The following is a 24,257-nucleotide window of genomic DNA, read 5'->3' as shown; positions in this document are numbered from 1 at the left end:
ATCCTATTAAAAAAAAAAAAAAAAAAAAAAAGTGATAAACGGCTTTTTGATTTATTCGATATCTTTTGCTGGCAGTGTCACTCTTGGCATGTGTGGCACCTTGGGTGTTGCCTGGCTTTTGTGTGTGAGACCTGCAGAAGGGCAGACCTGCCCATGTGAGCTTGTGAGAGAGAAATTCTGCACTGTACCTGCATAGAGCTGCAGTAACCAACACTGCCTTATAGTTTCTGTTGGCCAAATATTTTTGAGAGATTATGTCTGGAATTTTTTTGCTGTAAAAGCTGAAATGACACACTTTGTTCCCTCGCATGTTTCATCATTCCCTCTATTTTAGGTCAGATGATTCATCTCTGCATTACTGGTTCTGCATTTCCATTGCCTTAATTGGGTCTGTCAGAGTCATTACAGTCTGTATAGAATTGTCAATGCTATTTCTAACAACATACAGATTTCTTCCTTCCCTTCATTCCTCCCTTCCGTGGCAGGGCATGTTGGAATTAGATGACCTTTAGGGTCCCTTCCAATCCAAACCATCCTGTGATTCTTCTCCTCCTCCCTCCTCTCTCTTCTCTGCTTTCCCTGGTGCCCCCTCCTCACCTTCCCCAGTCCCAGGTGGTTTCTTTCCTCCTGTCTTTGCTGCAGCCCAGCTCTTCGGAGAGCGAGCTGGGTTTCACTCACTCTCCTGCTGAAAGGTGACTCGTTTTCTTTAGCCACAAGTGACTCTTCTTGCAGTTTTAAGGCACAGCCAGGTACCTACAAAAATCCTTGTCAGGAGATGCCCTGGACCAGCACATTTCCTGCTTATTTCCAATACTACATCAGCAGTTATTCTCACTTTCAGCAGCAGTTCCCTGCACACGGGAACTGTCATTCTTGCTTTTCTTCCCACCTTTTCCCACCCAGGTGCCTGCAGACACCAGGAACAGCCCCCACCCGAGTGCCTGCCAGCACAGGACAGCACTTGCTTCTGTGTACAGTGATTAAGAGCTGGGCTTAACCTAATTGCACCTCCATATGTCAGTAGGGTGCAGCTGCTGGGTGTGGAGAGAGCCTGGCAAGTGCTGGAGTTAACCACGCTTTATCAGATTATCACCGGCCACATGAACTGAAAAATCTGGCTGGAAGCATGCTTTTGCTTTTTAAGCAAAAAAAAAAAAAAAAAAAAAAAAAAAAAAGGTAATTAATGTTAAAGTTTCCAGGACTGGGAGCTATAAATTCAAGAAGGAAGGAGAAGGAGGGTTATTTTAACTGTGAGGATTATTAAGCACTGGAAAATTTTGCTGAGGGATGTGGTGGCTTCCCTGCCACCAACACCGGGCTCCTGTGGAGGTTGTGCCACAGCTGCTGCTTGTGCCCAGCATGTTCCCCAGGTGTGGTGGTGTGTCCAGAGCCTGTGGGGAAATTTCAGCAGGGAATTTTCCCCCACAGGTCACCTTGAAGCTCCGAATGGGGCAGCCCTTCAGGTAATGCTCAGGTAATATTTCTGGGTAATGTTGAGAGGGCACAGCCAAACTCTTAATTCCTGCAAAGCTGCCTACTGATTGTTGGCACTCAGTAGCTACAGAGTTTGGTGAACTAAAGAGATTGGAGTTTCCTGAACTGCTGAGATTTCTGGACATCTTTGGCTTCAAGGTTGGGCTCACTGGAATAAAACCTGGGCGAAACTTTGAGTTGTGTCACTAACGGATGACCTAAAAATAATAAATTCAGGGCATTCTCTCAGGATAGAGCAATAATTTTCTGTTGCCTGGCAATGTCTCTGGCACCGAATACGGAGCTGGGAGTTTATTTTATGATGCTGTGCAGAAAAAATTGTTTACAGTTTTCCACTGTGATTCCCCCAAGAGGAAGAACCCATGGCTCATAGAGAGAGAGCAAAAGTTAATGACACCTTCTATTCATCTTGGCAAATTTATGACCAAGTTTCCATTCCTCCCTCTGTATTTCCAGAAATATTTACGCAGAGATTTGTGTTGTCTCGATTCATCCCACTTATTTTCAGTGGGAATGAGCTTGAAACTACTCCGAACATCTTATTATAGCACAATTTAAATTTTAGTTGATTTTTATGTATTCCTTTTTAAATAATCCTGTCTTCACATGGCAAGCAAAAATCTTTTCCCTTTTTTTTTTTTTTTTTCATGGAGGAATAAGGAATTTTCTAATGTATTTCCAGGTGACACTTTATTAACCATACAGTATATTTGGTATGGTTTAAAGGGAGCGATATTCACCCATGAATGCTTGATAGAAGAATCTGGAGACCCAAATTCCATCATATCCTTCAGGCAAGTAAGCTGCTGTATCCCCCCCAAACAACAGTATTTACTATCACTTGTAGGACTGGGATATTTCTGTGACTCAGCTGAGCCCCAGCAACAAAAAAGATAAATTGAATGTTTTGTTTTTGTTTTGTTTTGTTCTGTTTTCTCCTGGAGTATACTGCTAAGAGGGGGACAGAAACCTCCATGGTTTCTTGGGCTGGAATAATTTTTTTTTCCTATGACCTGGGATAGAGCCAGCCTGCATTTTTGGGGGAATACATTAACACTGGAAAGAGGCTTGTATGAACTGACTCCACAAAGAAGGTCATGAAATCAATCATCCAGAGCTCTTCTGATGACAGTCACCTATTACACAGAAAGCAAATGCCTGCTCAAATCAACAGTTTAAAATACTCTGAATTTCATGTCTCCATTGGCATTTTAACATTCGGTCAATCCCTGTGCTAACTGTAACCCCAAATCTCCTTTTACGGTCAATTCCACTGGAGAGGATCCTGCTGATGGAGGGAGAGCTGATCAAAATCGGGCTTGGCTGGTGATGAGCTCAACAGAGCCAGCGAGATTTTGTTCTTGTTTTCCTTTTGTTTACATGGTAACTGTCTCTTTCCCCTTCCCATACAGATGAATGTCGTGTAGCACAGCAGAGATGTGCTGCCCTTTGCTCGCCAGCAGAAGTTTCTAATAATTGAATCGCTCGAACGCTGAAATTTAGAGGCAAGACTTTTCAAGGGAAAAGAAAAAAAAAATTAATATGCAACCAGTTGAACTTTGTGGCATATCAAGACCACCGTGTCACTCCTACATCTTAAAAATAATTAATTCTTTTTTTCTTGCGGGAAAGGTGATGAAGTTATCTAAGTCATCAAAACTCACTGTTCGAGACACAGATTTTTTTTGCAGCATCTTGATGGCTTTAAGCATAACTCCAGCAGCAGCTTCTTTTGGTGGTACAGCAAAATAATAATTCAGACATCAAACTGATCCCGACTCAGTCTGTTAAACACTTTTTGAAGAGGGCACATTTTGAACTGCTCCTTCAACACGGGAAAACAGAATAAGTTTCATTTGTTTTCATAGCAGCTAATTGCATAATGTGATTTAGCTTGAATGCAGAGGGCTGGAAAGAATAAACAACTTAATAAGGTGCTGTGGGACTTGCCTTTATGATGCACATGTAAAGACTTGTTAAGGGTAGAGGCTTAAAGTAAACTGATAGATAAAAGCTTCTACAGGGTGTTTACAACACCCAGCTCAAGCACTCAGTGTGCAGGGAGCATTTCCCTCCTCATGGATTGCACACTGTTACAACCCACTGTTTCTATTTCTTTTTTTTTTTCCATCCTTATCACATTTGCTTTCAGTAAAAAAATGTGATGCTCAAAGAATGTAATAACCGTGGTTGAGAAGTGGGGCTTGCAAGGTCAAGTTTCAACGGGTTGATACAGTTCCATCATATTAAATTTAAATATTAAGAGTGTCGAATCAAACACAGTTCCTCTTGCAAGGGTTGCATCTTTGCATGGATGTGTTTATCCACTTATATATGATTTTTTTTGTGCCTATACGTATTTGTTTAAATATACAAAGCACATATGTTTGTGTGTACATATACACACATAGAGCCATGCCCGTATATAAAAATAAATGTGTATAATAGCAGAGACATGTAAAGGAATAAAACATTAATCTGCATTTAGTATTCAGACTGATAGAAATGTAGAAAGGGAGAAGACAGAAGAGGGCCTAAATGAGATGAAAAAGACCTTTCTGTGTAGATAATCATTAATGCTGCTCGTAGGAATGCGGAAGAGATTTTCCAATGGACACCGAGTTGTGTGCATAACCCGTGCCTTTTTGGGAAAACAGTCCTCTCAGATTTATTTTTAGGCAGGTCTGGATAGAAAACCAGCCCATTTTTTTAGGGACAAGGTAGTTGCATAACGTGGGCACGCGATTCTTCAAAATGTGGATGTTTGCTTTTAAAAATATGAAGATGGGCTTCCCATTATTTCTTGTTGGTGCAGCAGAAGGAAAGGGAATACAAGTATTAGTGGAATTTGACTTTGCCTACTCTTGATCACGCCTGCCTTGGAGTTTCAGCAGCATCTGACAGGCAAAAATGTTCTGACTAATCCTTCTTTTCTCTGCCTCAGGGAGCAGAGAATTACACAGATTGTTTCAGGTGTGCATCATCCTTCGTTGTGCATTAAACTCCAGGTAATTTGTTGAGTTTTTGGCTGCTTCCTGGCGCTTGCTGCAGCTCTTCAGGGTGCAAAACTGCCTCAGCCATGCCGGCTTTGACATGGGAATGTTGCTTTCATTGTGGACCATGTGAGAAATCCTTCCTTCCTGGATCCTTGTTTCCCATAAAATATCCTTGTTACCATGAGGATACTTTTCTGTGTCCTTCCACAGCCTGAGGTTTCCACCTTGCTGCTGAGGAAACATCTTCGCCACATCCTGAGGAAGCATCAAAGACCGGCACTGACATCAGGGTGATTTTCTCAGACTGATGATTAAGGTTCTGCCCATCTCCTGCTGTTTATAAGCCCTCAGGGCTCATCCTGTGAGCTTTTCCAGTGCCTGAAGTTGTCTTAGGTATTTTTGTCCCTTTTGCTTCTGGAAGGACAAGGCCTGTCAAAACCAGATCTTTTGCAAGAAGGGAGTGATGTTGGCCCTCAGTGTTTTTCCTTTTGGTTAGAAACAGGGACATTTAGGCAAAGTGTTCATTTATTCTCATCATCAACCAAGCTTTTGCACTCTTATTTAAGACATAAGTTGCAGCAAAGGCATGGAAGTTTTGCAGACTGTCCCAGAGCCTTCTGTGGCTTTGCCAGTGGGGCCCAGTCCATCCATCCCATCAGATCTCTGAGAAGAACAGTGAACCGAACAAAAATGTGGTAGATGCAAACTTATTTCACCTGCCTCCCACTTTTCAAGGCATGCACATCTCTCGTCTCTCATTAAGCTGATTTCACTGGTTCAGGTAATTAAATCAGCAGTGTTGCCTTTTGGAGGAGGCTGACACACCCTTGGCTCCCAACTTTCCATAAGAATTTGAGGCTTTAGATCAGTTTGTGAGCTCTGTCTCTCACATTGGACAACAATGAGTAGTTTTTAGAATAGGACAGAAACGAATTGCAAAGACGTAGAGCGATGAAATATATGTGCTGATATTTCTACTTGGCATTTTGGTAATAAATTAATGTTAATCACAGCAACAGTCACGCTCTCGTCATCTTTCAGTGGCAGCATTAGCATTATTGTGTCCATAAACTGGAATTCCTGTCATTTTCAGCAGCAAATAACAAAGAAAACCCTCCCTGCCCCAGAGCTGTTGCAGTCCAAATATCACAAAGGACAGGGTTGTGTGTCTCCTTAACCAAAGCCAGATGTTTGATTTCAAGGAAGGAATTAAAATCTATTTTCACTCGGGATTTTTTCTCATGCAGAAGGTCAGCATGGGAGAAAGCACGCAGGAAGTTCCTCTACTGGCATTTGTGCTAATTAAGGGTGCAGGACAGATTCAGTAAATAATCCACTGCTTTCTTAAGCCAATAAACATTCTGAAAATCATCTCCTTGAGAGCTTTAAATATCAGCTCTCGATATCTGACAAAATAAGTTTTGTTTTGGAATTTTTTTTTTCTTTTAGTTAAATAGAGTGAGATAATTTTAGTTGGGGGTTTTTGTGGAAAGAAGAATCACGAAAACTATTTTCCTCCTCTTTTACAGTGCATGACCACATATTTCTCTTTACCTGAGAATGCCAAAACCTGGTGTGAAGTCTCTTTGCTCTCCAAACATGGAACTTCCTTGCCAGGCATCTCTCCTTTTCCCTGATTAGCTTTGCAAAAAAAGGTGATCGATGGTTTCTTTTAAGGGCTACCAAACCAGTGATGCAATATATAATCTTTATTCTGAAGCATTTACATTTCTGCTTCTCCTTTCGGCGCTTTGGCATCATAAAGAAACTGCCAAATTCTGTGCCAGCACTTGATGCTGTTAGGAGGTAGGAATGATTTTTCTCTTCCTGAGTACCTGGAAAATCACAGAGTGATGTCCAGCCACGGCAGGGGCTGCACTTTAAAGAGCAGGAGATTTCTTGGCAGCAGAAGTGGAAATAATCAGTGCTGAGAAACTCCTGGGAGACAGAGGCTCCTTCCCCAGAGCAGTGTGAAACCCCTGCTCCGAGGATGGAGCTGCACAGCCCCGGAGGTGCTCTCCTTGTGAGAGCCCCGTGGGCTAGAATTCCACTCTTCCACTGCTCAGTTCCCGGGCGCTGATGGAACAAACCCTGCTGGGGAGCCCTGTGCAGGCTGGAGCTCTGCCCTCCTCTGTTCCAACAGCAGCTTCAGCTCAGCAGATGCTTCAGAGAGACTCTGGCATGGCAAATGCCCACGTGTCCAAAGGCAGAGCAGCAGCAGGAGCCTCCTGCCTCCCAGGCATTGCCAGGCTGGATCAGCCCAGCGCTGCCTTCTGGGCAAGGCTGGGGTTTTGTTCAGACTTGGCTTGTTCCTGACACACACCTGGTGCAGGGGTTCTTACAAGGAGTCTGCAGTCTTTATCTGGGGGAAGGGTGTTGAGTAAAGGCCATGGAAAACCCAGAGATGCTTTGATTTTGATTGCGTGGATCATTCAGTATCAATCTAAAATATATATATATAAAAATAATAATTTCAAAGCAAGACTTGGCAGCCAGCCAGGATTTTCTTTTTAAAAACAAGAAGAGAAAGGAAAAGCATTTCCTCGCTGTGTACAGTGAGATCTGTGAAACCACCAGTGAATTTTCTGTTTGTTCAGAGTCCCCTCAGAGACACGGATTTGGGTTCCTAACTTGTCTGGCCATTACATTTGGGCAAAAATACTAAAACATCTATTCTTATCCTCGCAGCCCAAGTTTCCCTGTACCTCGAACTTTCATTTCATATTGGTTTTAATAATTTGTTGTTTCAGTCATCTGGTGCTTTTCTGCCCACTTTAAAAGCTCCCCACTTCCTCAGTACTGAGTAATGCAGTATTTGTTCTGAATTAGTCACAATTACACATATGAACAAGGAGGAAAAAGGAGTAATACACCTCCCCCAAACAGCTTGCTTTGTTCTTTCTTCTAAACAAACCTATTCAAATGATAGGTTAACCAGATTAAAATGCACTTTTTTTTTTTTTTTTTTTTTGCAAACCTGACCAAATTCCTTACTCAGTATTCACCCAGTAGGAGCAGGATGCTATATCCCATACCTTGTCTGTATATTAGGATCCCTAAATCCAGTGTGTCTGCTTTGAAGGGCTCCTCCTCCTTCAGGGGCTGCTCTTCTTTTAGTTGAGCTGGCTCAGGAGCACACACAACAATGTGCCTTTAGATCCTTCAAAATGAGAAGCTTCCTATAAACCTTTAAATTTAACGCATCAAGAGAAGCTCTGACACAAATTGTGAAACAAGTGCTGAGGTTTAGGCTATAGACTGACCTGTGAAACAGCTTAGGGAAATCTCTCATCAGAAACATGTGCTTAGGTCTGTGTGTGCCTGTAACCCTTAGCTGGCAGCGAGGGTTAAATCTAAATCTTACCCTGACCAACAGCAGAAAGCAAATTGTGTGTTTGGCTTGGTTTATGCCGTGCTTCAAATCTGCTGAACACAGGCAAGTTCTGCATCTGTGTGCAGGAGACCGATTCACGAGTGGAATTTCCAGTTGCATGCGCAGCCCTCTGTCCTTCCCCTCTGTATCTCAGCTGTATGTCAGACAGGATTTGGAGGGATAAAAAAGGAGATGTCATCCTTTTTGTGGGAGAAGCAGCAGGTGCCTTCAGTCAGAAACAGGATCCAGGCAGCAGCAAGGGCACAAGCCAGCGAAGCAGGGCCAGATCTTTGGGCTGGTCCCCGGTGTTTGCTGGTGGTGAGCCCGGTGGCATGGGGTGAGCGAGGAAGGATTGGTGTCATGCCCATTCCCAGCCCTTTGCTGCAGGGATCTGATGGCTCAGCCACCAGGCAGAGCGAGGAGGGGCTCAGCTGCTGACACAGAGCCCCACCTGAACGGGACCTTCAGGTGGATTGGCCCTTGGGGGGGATGCCAAGCAGGAGACCCCTGACTCTTCTCCCAATAAACCTCCACAGCAAAAGGCAATTCCCCCTCCCAGGCTGCTGTCCCTCAAAACCGCCCGGGTTTAGAGCTGAAAACAAGAAGCGGGCTACCAAAAGTCTCAGATGGGATTTACTCCCCTGCAGCGCTGCTAGGTCATAGAGGAGGTGTGATCAAGTCTCATCTGCTGCCCAGCTCGTGTTGGGGATGGGACAAGCTCTGGAAGTGCTGGAGGGAACAAGAGCTTCCCTGTGCTGGGATTGCACAACCTCCTCTGTCCGAGGAGCGGGGCCAGGCAGAGGTTCAGCGTGACCTCTGCCTGACTCATGTTTTTTCCTCCTGTTACCAATAAGAGCTTTTTCCCCGTGAGTCACTTTGAAACAGTTTGTGTGTGTTCAGGGAAAAAAAAACAAAACCCAAAAACAACCAACAAAACCCAAAGATTTTCCCGAGGAACGGTTTGCTGGTGAGACAGAACAAATCACTGGGTTCTGTCAGAGACTGTTCTGCCTGCATTGTTCAGTTAATGAGCTCCTAGGGCTGTCAGGAATTCTTTTTTTTGTGTGTCATTTGTGTTAGTCCCTTCATTTTAATGCTTTCTTCTCTGAAATGCAACAGTGAAAAACACAAGTGTTACTCTTCCACTCTTTGGACGCCAGTTTAGCTGTGTCCATCCTAACACAGGCTGGCAAAACCGTCCTTGTTCTCTTCCACTTTCTTCCCAGGTAACATAAACGAAAGCACATTTATAATATTGTATCTGTGACTCTTCAAAGGTCTGAAATATTGGGATTTCTGCCCCCTCCCATCCCCATGGCTTCCTTGCAGTAGCAGATCTGACCTGTGTGACTCAACAGCCCGGGAGCTGTGTGGCAGTGGCAGGGAATTCAAGTCCCTGGAATCACAAACAAGCATTTTAACTCTGAGAGCTGAGTAGCTCCTGAGAAATTCTTTTCTCTGTAGGGAGTAGACATTAAGGTGTTCGTTGTATGTACTCATTTTCAGAAGCAGGAGTAAGTTTGTATCCTGATGGCAGGAATGGTTTGGGTTTTTTATTTGGCTGCAGGAAGGTTATTTCTGGCTGTCAGCCTGTTCCTCTCTTCTAATACTCACTGGCCTTGCTGATTGATTTAAGCCAGTTTTGACAGATCAGCTGCAGGCTCAAAGACAATTAAGTTTCTGTGGGTTTTGTGAAGTTTAGGAATGTAGAAGAGGGAAGAAACCATAGCACTGCACCACTAAGGGAAAGGCTGGCTTGAGCTCAACCCTTGCTAAACATCTGAAATGCCACAGCAGGAGCCGGTTTAAGACTGCTCTGATGGTGAGACAAAATTCACTGGGCACCAGAAAATGCAGTCGTGGTGCAGAAATCAGATGGAAATCAGGTCTCATCTGAACTTCTTAGCACCTTCAGCGTGGTTTTGCCTTTGCCTTCCTGTCCTGGATTTGTTCATTTCCACAGTGAGATCTTCAGGACTGGAGAATGGACTCCATCCATTCCCAGAGTCTGCTGTGGCCGTAGCCTGGACTTTCTCAGACGAACAGGCTGTAATCAGGCTGAAACTGTGTGAGCCTGCTGAGGTCTCTGAGTATTTACTGCCAGCTGATTTTGAGAGGTTTTTGAGTGGCCAGAAGCTGGAGGGAGGTGGTTCTGCCCCTCCTCTCTGCCCTCCCGAGACTCCACCTGGAATGCTGCATCCAGCTCATCCCCACATAAGAAGGATTTGAACCTTTCAGGGTGTACCCAGAGGAGGCCACGAAGGTGATCAGAAGGCTGGAACACCTCTGCTGTGAGGATGGTCTGAGAGAGCTGGGGTTGCTCATCCTGGAGGAAAAAAGGCTTTGGGGAGATCTTAGAGCACTTTTCAGTGACAAAAGGGGGCTTCTAAAAAGGAAGATGTATTGTTTTATATGGCCAGATAGTGAGGGAAAAGGGGCAATGTTTTTAAACTGAAGGAGGGCAGGTTTAAATTAGATAGATGGATGAAATTCTTTACTCTGAGGGTGGTGAGGCCCTGGCAAAGGTTGCCCAGAGAAGCTGTGGATGCCCCATCCCTGGAAGTGTCCAAGGCCAGGTTGGATGAGGCTTGGAGCAACCTGGAATAGTGGAAAGTGTCCCTGCCCAAGGCATGGGATTGGAACAGGATGAGCTTTAAGGTTCCTTCCAGCCCAAGTCATCCTGTGATTCCATGATTCTGGGTTAAATGATTTAATTGTTCTCAAGCTTTAGATCCTATTCATCTACAGGAAGATGAGCTGGCTTCTGAAACACAGAAGTTTCTGTTATATTCCCAATGATATATTCCTCAAATATAAATTCCCAATGAGCCCATAATCCTGTTCCCCTCGTGCATGTCAGTCTGTCTTGAAATGCCATGACCATTTTCTTCATCTGAAATAATGATTGCTTTATAGACAAAATAATACAAAGCAAGAAAGAAATGTTCCAGCAATGACCTTTCTGTGTCAAACCCCTTGCCTAGAGAGCAGATCAGGATCTTCTAAGTGACTAATTAAATCAGCAGTGAATCTGATTAAAGCAATAAATGCCGAAAAAGTATGATGAGAAAGCCTGCTGTCAGCCACAATATTTCAATTACTGATAGCACAGTCTAAGAGAGTCAAATCCCATCTCTAAAAATCTGCTTCTTGATCCTGTAACATTATCCACAAATGGATTTTGATGTGGCTTTTAGCCCTTCCTTGTATAAATGGCAAACTTTAGATCAGTTTAGACGTTAGAAATGTAACTGCAGAAAGTATAAACAACAGAGCCGGGAGAACTGATCAGCTCTGGGTGCCTGTGCCAGGAGGGCTGGGATGAGCTCCTTCCAGGCTGGAGTCCAGCTCACTTCCAGCACCACACAGCCAGGGCTTTGATTCTGAGCATCTCCTTTTCCTTCTATGTTCCTCACTCCGCTGTCCTTCCTCACCACCAAAGAAAAAGTGGGCAAATCTGCTGGAGTCCTAAGATAGAATCACAGAATCACTGAGGTTGGAAAAGACCTCCAAGATCAAAAAGTCCAACTTTTGACAGATTCCTGACTTGTCACCCAGCCCAGAGCACTGAGTGCCACATCCAGCCCTTCCTTGGACACCTCCAGGGATGGGCACTCCAAACCTCCCTGGGCAGCTCCTTCCAACGCTGACAACTCTCCCAGTGAAGAAATTCCTCCTGATGTCCAACCTGAACCTCTCCTGGAGCAGCTTGAGGCATTTCTTCTTGTTCTGTCAGAAAAACAGCAGGGAAAACAAGACAACACTTACTGTTCCCTGGGAAGCAGGCAACACTTGCTTAAAAGGGAGAAGAGACCAGAAATTTCGCAGTGAAATGCAATGACGGTAACTAAAAATGTATTAATATGCAGTCATCCATGCGTGCACAGATGTTCACTCATCCAAAATGTCCATGGATCTGTAGCTTCCCTGCAGGAGACTGTGTTGGCTTGTGCTGAGCGAGCGCAACTCATCGCAGTAGTACAAAGAGCGTGCAAGGGATGCAGGACGTAATCTTAAACTGGCTGCAATTAATACAGGGCAAGAATGTGGCTGGAAGATGGGAAAAGGGCTGGACAGGACACAGGATGAATCCTTAATTGCCTGAGGGGTCTTTTCCAGCGTCTGCATTGCTAAAAAAGCAAAGTGCTGTGAGCCTAACTGATGGTAACTGGAGAAATCATGCTGATAGAAATCGGAACCTCAAAGAATTTGTAAATTGTAATTTGTAAATTGTAAATCCTGAAATACAAATGATCTCTGTATCCATTTCTTGCTTGGATTAACTGTTCACTGACTTTTCTCAAAGTTTTTATTTGAAAAGGGGGTTCTGCACATTCTCTATTTAGGAACCATTTAATTCACTGCTGCAGTGGAGTTCCAACTCACATGTCAGTCTGGCATTACCTATATTTGAAATTGGACAAGACATATACTTATTTATAGGAGGGACCAAGTAATTTCTAAGGTTTAAAAGTCTGGTTCTTGTCAGTGCTAGCCAAAAAATTTCAACCAACCAAGATATTTTTCCTGAGAATTTAGATAGTTAAAAAAAACCCCCAAAAACTAAAACAAAAAACAGATCATGAAGAAAATATTTATATTTGAACACTGAATTTCACTGACTTAAGTCCTCTTTCTTTTGATGATTTATTTATTAGTGGGGTTTTAAAGACAGATGGCATCTTCTGCCCAGGCTATGGCCAGGGGCTTCTTGTTGCCTTCCTGACAGGAGATGTGAGTGGTGCATCTGTGGATACAGCCTGGCAAGACATCCTGGTGCTAAGGTGCATGTTCTCCTTAGAGCAGAAATATTTCCACATCTCCACATCAATTATTTTCTTTTTTTCCCCCTTTTTTTTAATTGAAGCATTCTAAAATACAAATATTTTTAAAAATTTTTTTCCCCTGGGCAAACTTTCATTTTCCTTTGTTTTTCTTCCTTTGAATTTTCTTTTCCCCTTGGTGAGCTTGATATTTGATTTTCCAAGCCAGGAGAACTGCTCACAGGTGCCTCGGTGCTACACAAGGCCCCAGCTCTGCTGCCTGAACATCCACAAATGAGAGGGTCTGTGGTCCCAGGTCTCTTTCACCCCCATGAAATTGTCTGCAACACTGTGACACCTAGTTAAATGCTTCTCTGAACACAGCTCCAAGAGCTGTACCTGTGATTTTCCATCTTTTAATGTCAGCTCCTGATAAAATATCACCCCGTGTTCGCTCCTTGTCTCTGCCTGAGCCAAGTGACATTGTGCTGAAGTTATTGTCGTGTGTTGTTGTGAAGCTGGAGGCACATCTATCTTGGGAATGTGCTTTGATTATTTAGACAACAACAAAAAAAGGAAGATTTTTGGTTTTTCGGACCTGATTCATGCCCTCCTTAACAAGGTTCTTGATTGCCTGGCATTGCTGTGTCTTAGGGGATGAAATGAGGAGCACGGTGACAGCAACTGGACAAACAGCTTAAACTCAGGAATAAACATTCACATGGCTATTTGCTTTTAGTTTGCTTTCAAGGTACAGAATTGAAGACCTTCAAAGCAGGACCACCTGATGTGTGGACAGGAACTGAATTCAAGATGTTTATACCTGATATTTGAGGTGGGTAAATCTGGCACCCAGATGTTGAGTGGTTTTGGTGTGAGAGGGAATAAGTGCTCTGAAGGATAAACAGAGACAAAACCAGCAGTTTTAAAATGCCTTTTTCTCCATGTCAGGCCTGGAGAGCCCAGCTGAACAGGCAGAAGAGGCAGATTCCCCTCTGGAGAGCACAAATCTCTGGAGAGAACACGAAGGAGAGAGAACCGGCGAAATTCCCGGCGGAGCATCTTTGTTTCTGTTGCCAGCAGTTATCACCTCCCTGCAAAAGGTAAAAAACCCAGAGCACCTTTTCCCCTACTCCAAAAGCCTTCCTGTAAGGACAAGCCAAGCTCTGCCACCTTGGAAACAAAAGGATAAGAAAGGTTTATCCAGGATGGGCCCTACAATGGCCAGGATCACTCTTATCTCTGTTCTCATCCTCTAGGCAGCCACACAGCAAGGAAGGGGAGATGAAATTACAGGTGAGTGCTGCAAACCTGGCCAGAGGACAGCCTAGCTGGGATGTTGGATAGATTTGAAATAAACTGGCCAAGGTGGCCACTCTCTGGAGAATTGGCAGTGTCCCAGTGACCATTTAAGAGTCCTCTGTTGATAATTGAACAGAGAAAATCTCACCAAGCAAAAACACAGCCTTTGTCCCCAGCCTTTCATCCCCAGGAAAAATCCTTGTCATTTCCTTTGTGCCAGAAATGAACAAGGAGAATTTCTGCTTTGTCTTCAGCATTGTGCAAATTTCTATAAAAGATGTCTTTAAAAGAAGCTTTAGCAGGAAATGATGTAGTGATGTGCCTGGCAAGTTCCTAGGGATGCATAAGATGAAGCTGTAGAAAACATGCTTCAATTTCATCTGTGGTATGGGCTGTAATGTTGAAAAACCCTAACCCATCTGTAACTGCTAAATGAACCCTCATTTACTCTCCCTTTCTGCTTTGATTCATTTGGATGACAAAGTACCATGATTTTTGACTGCTCTTCATTGCTTTTCTTTACTCAAGTGGTTTTGTGAGTCTCAGTTAAATATAAACCATATTTCTTAGAACCTTGCAGACTTTGCTGTTATTCTGTCAAAGCCACAGCTGAAAAGAGGTTTGCAGAGATTAGGGTCAATAGAACTCCCATCCTAGTGCTATTTAAAGTAAATGGTGTTGACTTTAAAACTTGGAACTTGTAGAAAAAATGAGTCTGTGATCCCTTTTCTTTATTTTTTTTTTCATGTTTTGGAGTGTTTGCATTTCAAATCTGAGCTTGAACCTCCCCACCATGAATCTGTTCCAACAGTTTATTTTTAAGGTTATGTCAAGACAAGAGAGGGGTTTATCTTTCAGTCTTACTCTCCAGTGAGAAAAGATTTTGCAGATCCCAGCTCACAGTGGCACCTGAGTGGTGAAGTTTCCAGAACTGCAGCTCTGTCTGTGCCATAAATGCCATGAATGCCGTAAATGCTATGCTATTTTTTTTTTTTAATTGCCGGGTTTTTTCGGTCATGCTCTCAGTTCTGCTCTGGGTTTAACCTTGAGTTCCAAGGAGCCTGTTCCTGTGCAGCTTTTGTTCCCAGGCTCTCCTCTCAGTGTTTGTTTCTATTAATAAAGGCTTTGCTTTAATTGTTTATGTATGCTCCTGCTTAACATGACAAAAAAAAAAAAAGAAAAAAAAAAAGTGTTTTGGTATTTTCCCTGATGGTGCTGAAAGCTGGTGGCTCCTGAGACAAAATTCTAGAATCCAGAAATGATAGGTGTAACATACCCATACTAATGGCAGGTGGCTGCCTTCTGCTGTGCCACTGACTTCAGCTTTGAGTGGCTGAGAACAACAGCCAGTTCATTTTAATTCCATTTGCTCGTGCCATAATCCCGTAGATGGGAGTAACGAGAACAGAAAGCCAATTTGCTAAAGAGCCCAAATTGATCCAAGCCACGCTGCTCAGCAGCAAACTGCTGTCAGCAAAATAATTGAGCTCTCTGGGTGTCAAAGCTTGTTTTGAATGGTGTGGAATTGATGGATGGGGCAAAGGCTGGTGGTGCTGCACCTTTTCCTGACACCTTCAGTCCAGCTTCTTGCACTCAGGGCATCTTTTTGTACCACCACAGCCTCATCTCAGAGCTTCTCTTTAGGCTTTGGCAGCCTCATTCTATGCCTAGTGTGTGTGTGTGTGTGTGTGTGTATATATATATATATATATATGTATGTATGTACGTAGTATCAATGTTTAAGTATGAAATATGACTTCAGATCTCCTCTGACAGCTGTAGCTTCCAATTATAAACTGTGTCTAATTCAACACCATCTTATTCTCAGTTTCATACCTGTATTTATGTTGCATATTGCTGTAGAGACTAAGCCAGCTCAGCTGACACTGGAATTTTTAGCTTTCCCGTGCTACGTCCTCGCTGCAGCCTCAGCTCTGCACGGACAACACGAATCCTCAGTGCTCTCCTTACTCAGTTTTTCCCTCCCAGTCCCTGCTGTGCTCTTGCCAGGCTTTACGTGAGCTCTGGGGAAAAGGAGGGATCATAGAGATGAGGAATAAAGATGAGCTCTTGCTTCTTACCTGCCCTAGTCCCCTCTAACCTGATTTTATAGGATAACAGTCTGATTCCTTCCTCTTTCTCATTTTCATAGAACAGTATTTGTCCTGCTCCTGCCTCCTTCCCTGGTCACAACAGATGTTTGTGCACTTTCTCCAGGGAAAGGCTATAACCAGAATTATTTAGGTATTAAATCTCTTGCACTCTGATTATTTTGCCATTCAGGTTACAAACTGATTTAAAAAATAAAATAAAACAAAATAAAAAAGCTGAAGCAAGATTTTTCCCCCCCCACACACGCACACCTACATGCCTAGAAGCACTTGCAGAGAAAGGTATTCTTGGAGCAGTCTTAACACATGGCAAGGGAATGCTTTCCAAAATGCAATGACAGCTGCCTGCTCCTTGTCAGGCACTTGTGCCTCTGTGAGGTGTTAATGGATCAAACACACTGAATAAAAGGCAGCCCTTGATCTCTGATTCCTGCTCCAGAACCCACGTTTGTTCTCCTTTCCCATTTTCCCAGAGTTATCCTAAAGTTAGCCAGAGGGAGAGGACACCTTGCTTTCTCTGGCTCACTTCTCCTCTTTCCTCCTGCACAGCCCTGTCCTGGTCAGAGCTCCATCCCAGCCTTGGGATCCTCTCCTGGCTCAGGCAAGGTCTGGGCTTGGAGACAGGCTTGGAGACAGGCTGGGTGTCCTCCTGTCCCCCTTGCCCACCTCCTTCCACTCCCTGGTAGGGACAAGGAGCAGCCCTGGTGCCTTCCAGGGATGTGGAGACCTCTGTCCCCAGGGCTTCAGGGAGCGTTCACAGAGCTGTCCTGCTGGAGGCTGGCCAGGAGGAAGGAGCAGGGACTGGGCTTTCCAGTGATGCCCTCACTCCCGATATTTTCCTGCAGCAGCACAGAATCCCTGGAGCCTGCTGGGAGCTCTCTGGCTCTCACAGGCACACCCTGGGGCACAACCCAGCATCAACTCTGCTTTTTTTTGCTGCTTGAGGAAGGCACAGATGAGTGAAACAGAGCAGGGCTGACCTTCCAGAGGCCATTTCTAGACACCAAGTCTATTCCATGTTTTCTCCTGGGCTGTCCCTGCACTACAAATGGATCCTCCCCTCCAAAGCTCTTTTCCTAGTCCTGCTCAAACTGCACGAGTGTCTTTTGTTTAGCTGGAAAGCTAAATGTGATAAAAGCACAGGATTTCTAAAAGCCTGATTTTTTTTTTTTTTTTTCTTCTTGAATTGTTTTTAACATGTTTCATCCTTTCAGGCAGGAGATAAGTTGTACTAATAAGATAAGCTGGAAATGTTTTAATTGTATGCCTGTTGTGTATATATTGTGTTAGCTTCAGTCTGTCTGTTGGCTGACCCTGGTGCCCTCAGAGCTCTCAGAAAAAAAAACAACAAACCCAGTCCTGCTATATTTGAATCTCTGCAGCTAATTCATATTTATCCTTATTAAAGTTTCTTCTGCTTTGGCTAGAGGATGATACAGGCGTTTTAATTCCATCCGATCTGTTTCCCAAATGGGACACACAGGGTGACTCAGCCCCTCTGGCTTCTATAACGTCTCATTAGGAGCCAGCCTGATGTCTGTGACATGACTGTAGGTCGCTAATTCTTAAACTCCATCTGCTTTTGTTGCCGTTGTTGGGGTTTCTTTGTGTTGTTTGGTGTTTTTGTTTTTTTTTTCCCCCCCATCCCCGCTGGAGTATTTCAGTTTTAAGTAAAGCACGTAACAAGTTCACTCCTCATCAGGAATGGTGTCAGAACCCTGGAAGCTGAGTCCCATCCCCAGGCCTGTGTGAAATGATGCAGTTAATGACCTTACCACTGACTTTGTTTATACTCAAATTCAATGAACCACTGCAGGTTTCCAGTGGCGTGATCAACCAGGTCTGCTGCAAATGCAGAGAGGCAGCGCAGGATCTCCAGGAATACCTTTAGTGTCAGATACCTGGAAGTGCTTCCCAGTGATGTATGAGTCCCCAGTTTTAGCCTAGGGTGATGTCTGAAGGATGTCTTGTTCCAGACATCTACTGTGACTCATCTGCCCATGAGCTCCTCACCCTTTGTCCCCTTTACAGTCAGTGGAGAGTGATGAAGGCTTTGGCAGCAGGAGGCTGGAGTGGGCTTTGAAACTATTTGGATGACTCTGCCCTGGGAGTGCCTATTGTGCTCTACTATTAATTTATATTAACATATGCAAATTTCCTTAGGACTAACTTGAGTGAAATTGCTCTTTTTTCCACCTCACACCTGAAGGCACCAATAACTCTTCAAATTTTCTGCCAATCTTCATCCTTTGTTGACCAAAGTGATGCCTATGACAAGCAGTCACTACCAATTCTTTCCTGTGTCTGTTTTCTGATGCCACCTTCTTCCCAACATCAGCTTTCCTGGAAATCATTCATCTGTGTTGGTTCTGTCACTGCTTTCTTATAACACTGTTGTTCACTGGATACTGTAGGGAACTTCAGTTAATGCTGATCCCTTTCTTTCCTGCTTCTGTTTCCTAGAAAAAGGCCTCTCTTTGCTGGGTTACCATCTGTGCAACTACACCCTGACCAGAAGTGTGTTTAAAATGGTTGCCTACCAAAAGTCCTACGAGAAGAACACATCCTGTGGAGGGTGGATCCCGTGGATGGTGTGTCCCCAGACACATTACAGAACACAGTTCCACGGTGTTGAAGTCCCTGAAACCGTCACTCTCACGGATTGCTGTGAAGGATACGAACAAGTTGGACTCTACTGCTCTCTAGGTAGGTTTTAGTCACATTAAGAGAGGAAATAAATGCTTCTTATGGAAGAAGATTCACTTCAGCTGAGATGTGTAAAGGCTTCATTCAGTTCTCGGGCCATAGGTTTCTATTCAGTGAAATAAATGAGTTTAAAATAATGTACAGTAAACTTTGTCCTTCATGGCAAGGAGTAGACATAGCAGATTAAAGCTCCTGATTCTTGCTCCTTGCCACCTCTAGTCACAAATTCACTAAACTTCCAGGGGAGCCTGGGGAAGGCACCTGCTTGTTAGCCCTCCAAGGGCTCATTACCTGTCCAATTCAGGCCACTATCCCCGGCCAAGAGCAGTAATTCACTGTCTGGTGCCTGCATGTACACCAGGAGCTTTCTCCTCAAAAGTCATTCAGGATGCACTTGGGATAACATCTCCTTTGACGTGGAGCAGGGTCTGTTCCCAGAATGCAACCCCAATTTTGGTTCAAATTTAAAACAACCTGTGACCTCAGGGCAACTCGGTTCCAGATGCTTTCCAACCAAAACTACACCAGGAACCATTTTCTTAGGACTTCCTTGGTTACCTGTGGCTGTGTGGGAGGTCTCGGAACTGCTGAACTTTTTGGTGATCTAACATCTGGGTGTTAATGAGACTCTACTCAGGAAGACTTCATCACCTTTGTCTCAAGATGGAAGATTTTTCCCTTGGTCACATCAGGGTTACGAGCTGTCAATCAGAAATTCCCAGTTTTATCAGAACTCGAGACATAGATGGAAGGGATGCCTTGGGGAAAAGGAACTTTCTTTCTCCAATGGATAAATTTAGATGCTTTTAAGCTGAACAGGCATCTTGAATTATCTAAACCAGCACTGAACTGTTCTGTCATCCAAAAAAGTTCTGAAGGCCATAGTTTTGTTTCCTATTTTCAGTATGACATTGCATTTTCTCTATTTCCACTTTTCACTATGGACCTGGGCATTTCCATAATCACACACAGGAACAGCAGATTTGAAAGGAAAGGTCCTGTTGCAGCCCTGGCCCTTGTTTTAGGTCATAAGACTTGGGTGACTCTGATCTGTGGGAATGTCCCCAAACCTGCTCCTGCACCGGATCATATAACGTGGCATGAGGGGGGATGAGCCATATGTCCTGTCATGGGATCTGTCAAGAACAATGTGTTCATCCCACATTTAACTTGTTTCAGAGCACTGGAGAAAGAACTTCCAAATTTTTTTTTTTTATTTTTTTTTCCCCCCCAGGCATTTTCTCCACAGTCACAGGTAGAATATTGTGTCTGGCAGGATTTTAACAGAAGGATGGGAACACAGAAAATGGTCGATGTGTTTTACTTGTCCCTAAAATGATTTGCTAGGGAAGAGAAATTAAAGCATGATTCCTGATTTACTGTATCCTGTTTGGCTCCATGGCTGTTGTGGAGTTCTTGAGCAGAATTTGAGCTGCAGGTCACTGTGTGCCCAAGCAGATTTGTCAGACAGGCAAAGGATCTGCTGCTGATCATCTCTATTTTCTAAGCATCAGTTCCACGCTGGGGAAAATCTCCACTACAACTAATTGTGGTTGAAAAGTTACTTCAGTGAAGCCTTTTGGATATACAGATGTGCATACATGTGTGCCTGTAAGTATCAAATGGAAAGACTGAGAGGCAATCAGAGAAAATGCCTTTTTAGTTCTGTAGTACGAGGAAAGAGCGGTGCCAGGTAAATGTGGAAAAGTCACTGTGGTTGTCACTGTTTGCACAAGAAATTCAGGTGTTTCTGAACATCTGAAAACCGAGATCATCTTCTTGTGTGGAAAAAAAAAAAGAAAAAGCACCCTGGTAACGCTTGAAATATTTCTTTCCCAGTATAATTCTGTCTCTTAAAAGCATCTCTAGGGATATTTTAGGCTTCAGAGCTGCTGATGATTCTGTTTCATCTACACATGAACAAATCTGTAAATCTCTTGTAAAGCTTAGCTGCAGAATTTCCACCCTGCCCTTGCCATGTTGGTGATGGGTGCTCTGGGCAAGTTTGTCCGTGAGATACTGTGGTCACCCTGACACTTTTTCCTGTCAAAGTTAATTTGGGAATATTTAAAACCATTTAAGGATTTCTATGGCTTCTAGGTGATTTCCATGTTTACATTATTCTGGCATCTTTGCTTTTCAGGGCATTAGTCATAAATTCTGTGAATGGTAATGCAGTGTCTAGACACAGTCTTAAATAAATGATGAGAAGAGAAACTGGAACTGCAGAAATTACTGCACGGCTCGCTGTTGAACTACTGTTATTTTCTTCTTGACGTTATCCGTGCTGGCGTGCTCTCCATGCTGCCAGGAGTGGAAAGGTCTCCATGACCTTTCACAGCAGCCTGTTCCTGGCCACTCCTCACTTTCTCTTCCTAGGAGGAAACAATTCCCCCTGCCTGGGGTATGGCAGGCCCTGCTCTTATTATGTCTTTACTGTTGGGAAAAAAGTGTCTGGATCCCTGGTCACGTTGTTCTGGTAGTTCTCACTGGTTGTGTGTCCATCCGTCGGGATAGTGTTACAGGTGCACTCACAAATGACTCTGACATTTTTAAATAACAGCTGAGAAGTTAAATATCTAAAAGTTAGGAAGGGCTGGAATGAATTCTTAAGGCAGGGTTAAATAAAACAACCTTTGTTTTCTCTCTTTTTGCCCATGCACGCAGATCAGTGAATTCTTTCAGTTGTGCCCCAAGGATCACATTTCCCAGTGCCCAGGGACGATGGAGCCCCTCTGAGGAGCTCCCCAGAGTGCCACCCTGACCTCCACATTCAGTGCTCTGCTCAGCCTCTCACTGAGTAGAGAATTATTCATCACCTCTCAAGGTGAATCCTGGAGGATTCACAGGCAGCAATTTTTCTTCACAAAAGCTGTGGGATGCGAGGGAGCTTCTGTGTCTTTCACAGATGGGCAAGTGAGCTGCAGAGAAACTGAGATCAGACCATTCTGTGTTGGTTTTTCAGACCTGCTTTCAGGTCTTTTTCATAAATTTATTCTGATTTTCACAGTGCTTAGTGCTGCTTTTAACAACTTGCATGGTTGGGGCACAGGGCTGCAGCTCAGGCTCGGGGGCCTGTGAAAGCCACGGCTCTGAAAGGTTGTTTCACCCAACAAAACTTCTCCCAGCATCTTGTCTTTTCAGTAGAGATGGGATCCAGTTCTCCAGGCTTGTTCCAGCTGCCTGAATGGATGGTATGGTTATTTCTCCTGGTGACTGGCTTGCTGCCCACTTTCCAGCATAAGATGAAACCAGAGAGCTCCTTATCTGCCATCTAACGCTGCCTGATCCCCAGCTAGGGAGGGAAGGAGTGCATCAGCACGTGGTGAAGGCTGGTTTTTAAGCACACATGTACAGAATTGCCTTGAATAAGAAGGTATTTACTTTAATTGTGGAGTTTCTTGAGAGCACTTGATTTGCAATGTTAAAGTCGTGCTTTAAGCAGTGTGCCTCGTGTGCACAGCTTCCAAAGGTTCTCAGAAGAACAAGCACAAAGTGAAAAGGTGCTCATTGTAGGTGAGCAAGCAGCTCCTCAGCAGGGCTGAGACCTTTCAGAGCATGCAGATGTTGCCATGCTGGCCGTAACCAGAGCAGCAGGAGCTGGGGCACAGCTGTCCCTGTGCTCGGCTGTCCCAGGAAAGCCAGGGGACGGTGGTGTCACATTTGGGCAGCCCTGCAGCATCAGCCTGGGGTGGGAAGGTGCCAGAATGTCCTGTGGGACTTCACCCAGAAGCAGGTGGATCTGGCTGCCCTGCAGTTTGTGTCCCTTGTGTGCCCCCAGCCGCTACAGAAGTGGGATTATCGGCATCCCTGCCTGCTCCCAGCGGTGTGTGCTGATGGGAATCCTGTCTGGGAATTGCCTGGTCCCTTTTTGAGCCCACTCAAGCTGTCTGTCTCCACACCCCCTGTAAAGGCAAATTGCAGAAGTTCCCTCCTGTTTGGGTAAAGAAGTGAGTTCTCTCACCCATTTTATTATTGTGGGCTTTGGTGAAAAACCAGCTCTGCCTTCACCTTGCCCCCTGGCTTCGGGATTTTGTAAACCTCCATCACATCCCCCTCAGCCTTCTCCCCTCCAGGGCAAAAGTGCCACCCAGGAAGGGTGTTAAATATTTGTCAGATGCTGGATCAGCACAAATCCCAATTTAACCCCTGGAGAAGCAATCAGGATGGAAAACGTCCATCTGAGCAAGTAAAGCCTACCAGATGCTCAAGGACACCAAAACCAGGGTTGCATGATGAAACCTGCCAGCCTGCCTTTAGAACAGACTTTCCCAGGAGCTTTCTCTGTAATTCCATAGATTTGTCTCCACCTTCTGATACCCGAGAAAATGCAGGGTGCTGGTCCCTGGCTCTGCCACACCCTCTGGAAGAAACCATCCCTTGCAGATGGAAGGAGGAAGGAGGTGATGGCTGAGATAATGATGTCCCTCAGCATCGATCTCCTGGGAGATTCCCCATCCTGCAGTCACAACAGATCCAGCAGCTGTCCAGAGGCAGGCTGGCAAGTGGCCTTTGGTTGCTAAGCTGCAGTTCTGCTTCCATACATTGATGTAAATAACGGAGGAGAAAAGCCTGTACTTCATCCAAATGACAGAGGAGTTGGCTGGCTCGCTCCTCACTGCTTCCTTGGTAGGTGACTGTCCCCAGCATGATTGAAGAGGAGAGCACAAATTGAATTTCCAAAGTGCATCTGGTACAATCAGGCAGAAATGTGAAGTGAATCCATCTCTGTTTCCGCTGATCCGAAAACGATGACCTTTTGATTTCCGATAAATGGCTGCTGTGGCACCCAGCCAGGATTCAATGGTGTTTTCTGAGATTGCATGTGACTCATTAAACCATTTACACTGCAGTTAAACACACCAAAAAGAGAGACCCGGGTGGGAAAAAAAAAAAAAAACAAAAACAACCAGCTTTGAACCTCAAAACCTGCTTGAACTGCACCTGGAGTGCAGAGCTGGAGGAAGTTCCACGCCTGGGTCCGGCTGACCAGGTTCCACCAGGTTTGAACAGTAAGGAGCACTGGTGAAGAGGGAATTTTCTAACACAGGGGAATCCCTTGGTGCTCGTGTTTGTGCAAAAGCCAGCGTGACAGGCTGCTTGGCTCCCTGCACAGGAGGCTGAGAAGGAGCAATCCCTTGAGGCTGGGAGTGTGTGTGAGGCTCAAGTAAGGGCAAACGAGGCTGTGTCACACCTTAATGTGGCTTTGAAAATCAAGAGAGATATTTCTAAGAAAAGGATCTGTCTGGGGGAACCACCTGCAGTGGAGAGGAAGACCTGGAATGTGCATGTGGCAGCAGGTTAGGCAGAGTCAGTTTAAATCTTGGTTAATCGAGATAATTTCCCTGGCTAAGAAGGTTACTTTGCTGAGGCCCAAAGTGCTGGATTCAACATCCCCTCCTGCTTCTCAGAAACATCACGTGTACTCTCATCCAGAGCCTTGGGATAACAGAAATTGTAAACCCACAGAACTGACTGCTGATGATAGATTTATGGCTTGCTGTGGACCTTT

General features: G+C 44.5%; 1 protein-coding gene across 1 annotated transcript in view; it reads left to right on the top strand.

Annotated features, from left to right (window-relative positions):
- UMODL1 (uromodulin like 1) overlaps positions 1-24,257 on the top strand; it is a 72,109-nt gene that overhangs the window by 8,492 nt on the left and 39,360 nt on the right. Inside the window, 1 exon segment of the mRNA XM_058419305.1 lies at positions 18,503-18,745. Within this exon segment, the coding sequence (XP_058275288.1) occupies positions 18,503-18,745 (243 nt within the window).

Source organism: Hirundo rustica, chromosome 2, assembly GCF_015227805.2.
Source record: "Hirundo rustica isolate bHirRus1 chromosome 2, bHirRus1.pri.v3, whole genome shotgun sequence".
Taxonomy (NCBI): Eukaryota; Metazoa; Chordata; class Aves; order Passeriformes; family Hirundinidae; genus Hirundo; species Hirundo rustica.
Note: the sequence above shows the minus strand (reverse complement) of the source record. Positions and strands in the feature narration are given on the sequence as shown.